At 34.5% G+C, this 10883-nt stretch overlaps 2 protein-coding genes across 2 annotated transcripts; both read left to right on the top strand.

Annotated features, from left to right (window-relative positions):
• The first annotated feature begins 4348 nt into the window (after positions 1 to 4348).
• LOC126709888 (transcription factor bHLH93-like) lies at positions 4349 to 6235 on the top strand. The gene is made up of 4 exons (XM_050410253.1): positions 4349 to 5099; positions 5230 to 5388; positions 5496 to 5663; positions 5808 to 6235. Exons 1-4 carry the CDS (start codon positions 4533 to 4535, stop codon positions 5892 to 5894), a joined length of 981 nt encoding a protein of 326 aa, XP_050266210.1. The 5' UTR covers positions 4349 to 4532; the 3' UTR covers positions 5895 to 6235.
• A 3571-nt stretch (positions 6236 to 9806) lies between these two features.
• Positions 9807 to 10673, top strand: LOC126710246 (uncharacterized). Its single transcript, XM_050410626.1, has one exon. The coding sequence runs from the start codon at positions 9807 to 9809 to the stop codon at positions 10671 to 10673; it is 867 nt and encodes a 288-aa protein (XP_050266583.1).
• Positions 10674 to 10883: the final 210 nt, after the last annotated feature.

The following is a 10883-nucleotide window of genomic DNA, read 5'->3' as shown; positions in this document are numbered from 1 at the left end:
GATTTTGATTAAACTGTACTGCACCATACATGTGACTACAAAAATAAAGTACGGTGTAGTTATAATTTTAACTAAACTGAACCGTAAAGTACTGTGCTAACAATGACCAAAAATGCAAGAAAAAAGTTATATTTCAGAGCTCATTATCAACGTGTTCTTCACAAGTTTCTCAAAAAAAAAAAAAAATGTTCTTCACAAGGACTACTGCTCTATCTTATACATATATAAACCCCACTTTTATATTCAAATAATTTAATGATAATCATTAATCATTAACTTCCATGCTTAATCATTTCGCACATAGAATTTGCCGGTGGCTGCTGAGAAAAATATGCAAAGACAAAGACAGCCAGAGCAGTCACATACCCTTTAGAAACCATTTTTAGGTTCCAAAGAATCCAAGCATCAATCCTACACCAAAGCCAACATCTCTCTTTTTCATTTCATTAATTTCCTCATTTTCTTTTTTTTTGAATATTAGTTTTTATCAAGCATTGCAATTCTTTAATTTCAGGCTCTGTAACACAATTATTTCTTCAATTTTTAAATGTGACTTTTAAAACTCAAGTTGTTCTATTCATGTCTCTATTATTTTAATCAATGGTAGACATTTTAATTTTAGTTTATATGTGCAATAAGCAACCACAGCTGCTCATTGTTTTAAGAGGAAAAAAAAAGAGTCTCCAGACAAAATCATATTCATTCATTATTTGCTTTTGACACTACGCTACACTAGGTAAGTAAATTCAATCCCACGTGTATGGAATTTATCTCTCTTACATTTTTTAATTGTTTTTCATATTTACTCGTAGAATGCATGTGGCTCAGATTCGTCGATATGTACAGGGTTTGCTTCCATTGCTAGACTACCATAATGTTCTAGATATAAGTGACCTTACAATATATAACATTATAATCTATGCTTCGCAATCAGAAATTGTCCTTGTCAAATCAAAAAAAAAAAAAAAAATTGTCCTTTTTTTTTAATAAGACAATTCAAAACTTGTCCTTCATGACAATTAGTCTTCTCACGCATATTTTGTGTTCTCATTTCACTATCAAGTTCATCCAAATAGAGTAAAAAGTTTCTCTCATTTCTTTGTTTAGGCAATAAAACAATGCTAAGGGCTTCGTAGCCTAGTAATAACATAAATAAAACTTAAAACCTCATATTCGAATATTTATGTTTTTCATCAAAAAAAAGATAAATATTCAAATATGAGGTTTTAAGTTTTATTCTGCTTACCTTAAATAAAGAAAGAAAAAAAAAAAAGTAAATCAGCTTTACAATGATACCTTTTAACATTTATATTGAATTGTATTTTCTTAGAAGGTCCGAGTGCAAAAAAATAGCCCCTGGTATATAGTGGCAACTGGCAAGTGGCCTCTTATCGTTCCATCTTTTAATACTAATGAACAGTAGCCACAGATGTGGTTGGTGGATAATGACAGGACTGGATTGTAAGTAATAGAATATAATACAATGCAGCATCAATTTCGAGTGCTTTTATTGGGTGAATTCCATATTGTTAAAAGTGAAGGATATATAAATAATAGTTTTCAAGTGCTTAAACAATTCTACCAAAACTACCTTAAAGAGTCAGATACTATTCTTGAAGTCGACTTGGGGTTGGGGTCTTACTCCTATGGATTTTAGTATTTCACTCTCCTTTTTTACCCAAATTAATTACTAGGTAAAAATTAAAGGATAAATTACAAATTACACTCCTAAAATTTTGGGGTGTCTGAAATTTCAGAATTTAGATTTTACTTATTGAAATTTGAGAGTATTTAGATTTTATATTCTAGTATTTCAAAATTTGAAATTTACCCCCTAAATATTAGGGGTGTTTGAATTTTACACCCTAAAGTTTTAGAATTTGGGGGTGTTAAATCCAAACACTTCCAAACTTTAGGGGGGTAAAATCAAAATTTTGAAACATTAGATATATAAAATCTAAACACTCCAAACTTCAAATGGTGAAATTCAAATTCTGAAACTTCAGGGTGTATAATCCAAACACCTCCAAACTTTAAGAGTGTAATTTACAATTTAGTCTTTTCATAATATGTTTTTTTGGGTAAAATACAGTCGGCAGTCTTGTGGTTTGGATTAATATCAAATAGGTTCAAGACATTTTAGAACTAACTAATTTGGTCCTTCAACCATATGCTAAATACAATCAATTTCATCTCTAAGAGAGCATGATTTAGATATCAAATTTCTTAACCTAAATTTCAAAAGTACTGACTGTATTTTAGCCAACGTTTTCACGTCAAAGTTTCCTCATCTTTATACATTTGCATAAATTTTCACTTGCTGTACAAAACAAATTGATTTTCCTTTTTTTTTTTTCTTATATAAATAAAATATTTAATGTTTTTGAGGAATTGTTTTTCCTTTGGGTCGTAGCATATCGTTTATGTGTACGGCTAAATGTATATTCATCCAATTATTTGATATACATTAAAGGCGACTGATGAGTCAAACATGTACCTCCACAATTGGATGGAGCTCCATGTCGTGACCTTCAAATCATAGCTTTTTATTTGATTCGAGCTTTCCTACCCAAAAATATATATATATATATTTATGTAGCAAACAGTGGTGATGATATAATAGATTATGGTAACGACTATGATTATTAACACATTGTCATCTTGTTAAATCAACTTGGGCCATGAAACCACTAGAGAAAATGGACTTTAACTCCTACAAGGACAAAAAATTCATCATGGTTAATATGTAAGCAAATGGTAACCGACCAAATCATCAGCTACAGTAGTTAAAGATGACTGTGCTTCATAACCAGTACTATAGATCAAGCAAATTGACATTTAAAAAAAATAGTGTTATTAAAAAAAAAAAAAAAAAAGTAAATATTACTACACACATCTTGTTACACACAAGCTTATATACATCCATAAAATACATTGAAATAGTGATTTCATATGCACAATCATTTTTTAATAATTTGATAGTTACAAAAATAATGTTATTTTATTATAGCTTATTTGCTCTTGTTTATTTTGTATTTAAAAATAAGTTGGGACAATAGCATACTGTTATATTTGGAAAAAAAAAAAAAAAAAACAAACAATGATGTTTTTAAAAACTATAAATAGAATATGGTCTGGTTAATGTGTATCCTTAGGGTATTTATTAAGAGTAATACTATAACCACAAAGTATTTTACAACATTTTTACAAAATGTTGATGTGGTCAACCTCTTATTAGTTTTATATCTAGGCCCATCATTAATATCATTTTTTTATTTACCAAAAATTACTCACCACATTAATGTAAAAAAATTTGTAAAATAGTTTGTATCTTTAGCATTATTCATTTGTTAATGGACAATTTTAGAAAAGTTTTAATATTATTTTTATGGAAAAATATAAAAAGTTGTCAAAAAATTAATTACTTTTTTATTTTCTCATAAAAAGTTCTTTAAAAAGTAAAAATATTTTTTAAATCAATGCATTTAGGGCATCCGTTAACTTTTCTCAATAAAATAAGTAACAAACAAAATAGGAAAACCATAAAGCCATATCAAACCAACACAAGTATAGTTATAGGCTATATTCATGTATATATGTTGTAGTAATATGTTACTAGTATTCCAGCGTAAGAAAATAATAGATATTCCTGTTTTTTACAGGGAATATGACTCTCTCCACTTTACTTAAAATTAAGAAAATTAATTTTGCAAATAAGATTTTATTTGCTCTATGAAACAATGTAAATGAAAGATATTAATTTATACGTTGTATAAACTTAATCCCCATACAAGAATATGAAAGAAAAAACTGCTAGTAGTAAATATGTGTGCATTAGTATATACACATTTATATATAGCCTGAAGTTGTATGGCTATATGGAATAATTGAAAACAATTTAAGACAAACATTTGGAATTTCTTTTTTTATGCGTAATATCACCAGTTAAAAAAAAAAAATACTAGTACTAGTAGAAGAAAAGGAAGAAGGAACAAAAGAGGCCCACCAACTCATTTGAATTTGTGAGCTAAGCTCAATTTTGGAGGCATTGAGGTATGGGACCCAACTAAGCAAAAATTTTCACAGGGGGTGGGGGGTGGGGTTGTTTTTTTCTGTTCATGGCCAATTAATATTACAGAGGCTTAGGCATACAAAGAACCTGGCATGGTCTATGATGCTAACTGCACCCTTTTCGGTTCAGACAGATGCTTGGGTCAAAGTTTTTCTGAATATGCCAATTAAATATTTAGTTTGTTCGATTGCAGAGATTTCGGTGAAAAAGACATGAAATCACCCGTAGAGAGAAATATGAGAGAGAGAGAAAAGCAGATTCCAATTTAATCTTTAGGTTTTAGGTGGCAATAGATACAACATTACACATACTATAATGTATAATGCATATTATATTATAGTCTAAGTAGAAGCCTTTTGTTTGTGCTCCTATATATATATTCATCAACTTAGTGCAACTTCATATTGTCAAAGTATTTTTAACATTATAGACTCTATCCACACACAAGAGAGCAACACCTATGGATATGGAACTCAATGAGAATGTCTTCTTAGAGGAATTACTAGCTCTGAGAAGAGACACTTTTGAAACAACCCCAACAGAAATGAATGAGCTATTCAATAGTGGCTGGAGTTTTGATTACTTTGATCAAAACCCATCAGCCATTGTGTTTCCAAACTCTTGCTATGAACAGAACTTGGATAGTACCTCCTACGCTTTCAATGAAGTGTATTGCCCATATGGCAATGAATTCTCAGCTCCACAGCTCACTGATTCTTCACTCACCACACTTGATACACCACCTTTCCCTGTTCAAGAAGACTATCCATTGTCCATGATGGAAGAAGAACTGGGCATTCTCGGGGATGAGATTCACAACTTGGAGGTGCAAGCTTCTTGCAAAGTAGAGCCAATTCAGTCTCCAGAAGTCCCAGTTTTCAACATGGATACGTGCCTACAGGGAAAGAATCGAGCTAAGAAGATACAGGGCCAGCCATCAAAGAATCTAATGGCTGAGAGAAGGAGAAGAAAGAGATTAAATGATCGCCTTTCAATGCTAAGATCCATTGTTCCCAAGATAAGCAAGGTAAAGTAGGAAGACTCACTTCTTATATAATTATTTTTAACTATTCCTTACTCACACTCTGAGCATGAACGTGGTTCATTAAGTTTATATGTGGAGGCTAATTTGGTTTGTTTGGATTTTGATTTAGCAGATGGACAGGACATCTATACTTGGAGACACTATAGATTACATGAAAGAACTCCTAGACAAAATCAACCACTTGCAACAAGAAATTGAAGTGAATTCAAACGTGATTGGCATTTTCAAGGATGTAAAACCAAATGAGGTTGTGGTTAGAAATTCACCAAAGGTAAGGACTTTATCCACACTGCTTGATTAGTAACCCTTAAAACTAAGTACTACTTAATTGAATTAACAGAAAACTTAATGAGGTAATTATCCATGTTGTCTTTTCAGTTTGATGTGGAGAGGAGGAATGTGGATACAAGGGTTGAGATTTGTTGTGCAGGGAAGCCAGGGTTGTTGCTATCAACTGTGAATACCCTAGAAGCATTAGGCCTTGAGATTCAACAATGTGTCATTAGTTGCTTCAATGACTTTGCAATGCAAGCTTCTTGCTCAGAGGTACTTGAAATAACTCTCTGGCAATTGCTCTTTGGTGCCTTTTTTTTTGTTTTTTGTTTTTGTTTTACTTTTATTATCTTTTTGACTTTTTGCTAAGCAAGTGAAGTTAATGTTTTCTTGTCTTTCATCTTGTCATGGCAATAGGAATTGGAGCAGAGAACACTACTAGGTTCTGAAGACATAAAGCAAGCATTGTTTAGAAATGCAGGATATGGAGGACGATGTCTTTGAAGATAAAAAGAGAGGAAGAGGAAAAGGGGTAAAGTTGGGTGAAGCTTTAAGAGATGGGTTTTCAAATCTCTGTATTTTCAATGAGGTTTGCAAGTGAGAGTTGAAGTTTTCTTCTTCTTCTTCTTCTTTTTTGTTTTTTGTTTTTTGTTTTGTTTTTTTTTTTTTTTTTTCAGATTTCAATAAGGGGTAATTCCTTGAGAGCTATGTAATTTTTGCTTCAATTGAAGAATGAAGACGTCTGTTTAATGCAAAATTGTTTTTTTGCTCCCCACATGCCCAAGGAAAGTAAAAGTCTGCTACATTCAAATACCAAATAATGCAGTGGGAATGTTTTTGGATTCTCTCGGAACTTTAAAGCCCAATCTAAGCCATTTTTAAAGGCTATATCTCAATAGTGACTAGTGTTTTACCACTACCACAAAACCAACTTTCATCTGGTGGATGTTGATTTTCCTAATAATTATCGTGTAACAAAATATAAAAAGAAAGAAGATAATTGTTGCTCCTATATCTTCCAAGACTTCCGTCAATAAATTATCAGCAGGAGATGATATGGACACAGAAAAAAAGAAAAAGGCAGAAGCCTGAATAAGTCACAAGCATGTAATTTGTGAAGGAGACACTCCAAAGTTGGTCCATCCACTCCAGAACTCTAATACCACCCTTCATTGGTCTGTTGAATTCTTTTGCTAATTGGACTATAGTTCATGCTCTTTTGAGAAGTCAATTTTATCACCAACAAGGCCACAATATAACTAGATGGACCCTTTTGAGTAATAGTATCGAAAAGATTCATCTTTGCGCTTGGGGTTTTAGAAGAGAGTTCCATCTCGATGTAATTTCTTTGGTTTTTTTTCCTTTCTTTTATGACAAGTGTCATAATTTTTTTTTAAAAAAAGTACTGTGGGGTTATCTATTTTGTGCTTTGGAAAGGAAGAAAAAAAGAGAAAGGGGGGGCTCCCCCCCGGGGGGAGTCAGATCAGTCATGGTTTTCATAATTTTTCTGGCAGTGTCTCGTAGTAAAAGCAAAATGATTATAGCTACTACTAATTTCAACTTCGGGAATTTGAACTAGAAAGCACACAGCCTACACACAAACTATGGCACAGAATTTAAAGGTTTATCAATCAAAAGAAGCTTCAGAAGCATTCGGAGGTGTAAAACAAGCCTAGTGGACCAAAAAGTAGTTTATTTTGTTGCTAATGCAAAGCTAATCTAGTACATGTTTTACTTGTAGGGGAAAAACAATAAAAGTTTTCACTTGTAGACTAGACAGACGGAATTTTTCCAAAATGTTAGCATAAAAAAAGAGAGACGCAATTGCCAAAAAGCTAGTTTTACATGATTTACATTCAGAAAATACAATTGACAGTTATTTCACAACAATGTCCACAGACTCTCCATCTTGTAGTAAAAGAGGATGTTCTATCGATGCATAAGTTCTAACCTCTAACCAGTTTGTTTGTTTGCTTTTGTGTCTCAATATAAGCACTAAGTAGTCTTAATCATACACAAAAAATGTAACAACTCAGTAAGATCCAAATGGTCAATTGTCACCTTGCATCAGCTTCGATCACAATCATCATAATAAACAAAAAAAAGCCGTTGTTTTTGCTAATGGTATTTGCTAATGGTATTAATTTGCCACATTTTCTAGGATTTGCAAAAGGCCTAGAAAATTCAATACAATGATTCAGTTATAATACTCTCAAAAGTTCTGTACTCCGTACAGTTCCATCTGATACTTTAATGGTGTTTTTTAAGCAACAGAGAGCTATAAACATGGCAACTTTAGTGGCGTGGGCGTGTGGCAGTACTAGTAACCAGCAATATTGACATACACTGTCGAGGAAAATTAGTAGGAAACAATGATCAGACATGTTCTAGAGCCACATGTTCATACATTTTCTCAATTATTTTATTGGTTTAATTGTTTTTCGTATTAAACTTTATCAGTGGGACAAGTCTGAAAGCACAAACTCACTCTACTTCTTTCCATATCACAATCTGTACAATACTTTTAACATGTACATTATTAAAACTAATGTCCAGTCACATATCCTCCTCGAAAACACATTCGTGCAGCCAAATTGCCACTTATTATAAATGTTTTTTTGTTAAGCAAAAGAAGCAATATGGGTTAGTATAAATAAAGCTAAATGCATAATTCAATGACATTTTATCCTCAGTTGTTCAACCAGCACACGCCTAAAAGATACACACAAAAAAAAGGAAGCTACACATAGATTCTTAGAATATGATACGCTTAACTTTTTCTTCTATTGTTAAATCATGGTCATATCCTACAACACTCATTTTTGTCTCATGGGGAAGTCTCATTCACAACATTACACGATCCATAACTCACTTTGCTCTCTCTCATTGGCTAATCGGTGAGAATCTTATGATAAGACCAAAAATTGGCCTCACTTTTTGGCAGAAGACAATTATTTGAACATCCATGCCAAGTCCCCCAAACAGAAGGAAGAAGCTGAGACATTTCCAAAAGGCATCCAAGAAAATGCTTGAGATATTTCCTTTTAACAGGATCCAACTGACTACTAACACGGAAAGACAAACTTTGCAAATGTATCCAAACTTGAATTTACAATACATACGAAATGCCCAGTTTTATGAGCTGCCTAGCTTTATGTTGTTTTACTTTTATTACATAAAAATCAATCAATTAATAAATGACTAAAATAAAGCATTTCTTCTAGAGTACAAGATCTGTTAGCACCAAAGACCCACCAGGAGTAATTTTTTTTTGCATACAAAGTACTGCAGGTGCAGGTATTCAAATTAGCTCTTTTCCCAGATTGGTGTCACATAGATTTTAAATGATTGTTGTCTACTTGGGTTCTACTTTTTCGAAACAATACAATTTTCATATCATGGTGAGGGACCATATATATTACAAATTTGCAAAGCCAAATACAACTCGGCCTCAAACTTGGGATGGGACTTAGAAGTACAAACAATACAACTCCGGATCTTCACAATATCAAAACACACACACACACACATATATATATATATATATATATATATATATATATTGATGGGACCGATGAGCCCTTTTCTCAGACGAGCTATTCAAATATCTTCGTCAATAAATCCATGTCACTGACAAAGGTAGGGAAGTCATTCAATGCAGCCAATAATGCCCTGGACGGTTACAAGACCAGCTATACAGACCGTTGGAGGCCCATCAAAGCCTATATTACTGAGCATAAAGCGTTACCAAGATAGGTATTAAAACCACAATAACAGCCACAACAGCTAGATGGTGTGGAAACATATATAAACCCCTCACAGCACCAACACAAGGTACAAAGACACACCTAAAAGCACTTATAGTTACTCTGATATTTTGTGTTATTCTCTAAAGGCTTCCTTATACTGACTTTGGCATCGGAAATGTTGTGGCAAGTACCACACCGGTGACCACCTTAAAGGAGCTATCTTACCATATTTGCAAAGACACGGACGAGGACTCAGCTCCATCTAGATGCACTTACAAAGACCGATGATTTGCACTTCATCAGTTTGGCGTCGTCTGTGGAGACGACATTTTCGTACTTAGGTTCGAAAGCGTAGTTTCCAATTAACTTCTACATTTAGATGGAGTCCAACCAAGATTCTACAACATTAACTCTGCAAGTCCAAGCTCTTGCGGCTAGCGTCGAAGAGCTCAGCAGACAAAATCAAGAAATGAGGCTATAGCTTCAATAGGAGGAGAACCGATCTAGAGCCAATCAAGAGGATGAGGGAGATAGCCATAGAAGGAGCGACTATTGAGGACCGACTACTCCAGATGAACCAAACTCAGATCTTCTCCGGGAGATGAGAAAGGAGATGGATGAGCTGAGGAACGCCATTAGGGGGAAAATAGACCGAAACCTGGATAAAATGGTCAGGACAACGGATTTGCCTTTCACTACAGCAGTCTTGGAATGCCATATGCCGTCAAAATTTCAATTGCCTCAGCTTGAGCCATTTGACGGACTTAAGGACCCCCTAGACCACCTCAATACCTTCAAGACGACACTAGGCTTTCAACAGCCTCCTAACAAAATACTGTGTCGTTCCTTCCCCACTACTCTCAAAGGAGCTGCAAGGGAGTGGTTCACAAAGTTACCAACATCGTCCATCGACAACTTCGAGCAGTTGAGCAACGCCTTTTTGCGCCACTTCGTCGAGGGACAACGCCCGAAGAGGCTAGCAGACCACTTACTCACCATTAGACAAGGGGAGAAAGAAATCCTAAGGTCGTACGTGAAACACTTTACTCAGAAGACTCTGGAGGTAGACGAAGCTGACGACAAGGTGCAGTTGACGACCTTTAAAGCGGGATTAAAGTCCAAAGAGTTCGTGGTTTCACTCACGAAGAATACTCCTAAGACGATGGTAGAGATGCTCCTGAAGGTACAAAAGTACATGAACGCTGAAGATGCTTTAGCTGCCATAAAGGGCAAGGAAAAGGCAAGAGACAAGGGAAGGAAGGAAGACGATCGTAGAGGACGAAAAAGGGAGTGCTCAGGTCGTCAGACTAGTGACAGGAGTAAAAGGAAAGACAAAAAAACTCCTCGAACGGTAAAATTCACTCTTTTAGTTATGCCTGTTGACAAAATTTTGGCGCAGATTAAGGATGAGCACTACCTTAAATGGCCAAGGCTATTACATTCGTCGCCCAATGTGTGTGACAAAAAGAAGTATTACCGGTTCCACAAGGATCACGGCCATTACACATATGATTGTAGGGACCTAAATGAGTAGATAGGGGAGCTTATACGAAAAGGGAAACTGCAGAAGTATGTGAAAAATGGGAAATCTAGTAGGTTTAGAGGCGACAACCAAAACCAGTGCGAATCTTCACCTAGGGACGAGGATCACACGTCCCAGCGTCCGCCAAGTGTGATTGGGGAAATAAAGATGATCACAGGTGGCCTATCCACGGGTGGGTTATTCAAATCCCTCAAGAAAACA

Source organism: Quercus robur, chromosome 12 (genome assembly GCF_932294415.1).
Source record: "Quercus robur chromosome 12, dhQueRobu3.1, whole genome shotgun sequence".
Lineage (NCBI taxonomy): Eukaryota > Viridiplantae > Streptophyta > Magnoliopsida > Fagales > Fagaceae > Quercus > Quercus robur.
The sequence above is the reverse complement of the archived record's forward strand: the minus strand, read 5'-3'. Positions and strand labels throughout refer to the sequence as shown.

Coding starts and splice junctions, on each gene's coding strand:
- LOC126710246 (XM_050410626.1), top strand. CDS start 9,807: ATGGTCAGGACAACGGATTTGCCTTTCACTACAGCAGTCTTGGAATGC.
- LOC126709888 (XM_050410253.1), top strand. CDS start 4,533: ATGGATATGGAACTCAATGAGAATGTCTTCTTAGAGGAATTACTAGCT. Junction 5,100..5,229: donor TTGTTCCCAAGATAAGCAAG/GTAAAGTAGGAA, acceptor TTGATTTAGCAG/ATGGACAGGACATCTATACT. Junction 5,664..5,807: donor TGCAAGCTTCTTGCTCAGAG/GTACTTGAAATA, acceptor TCATGGCAATAG/GAATTGGAGCAGAGAACACT.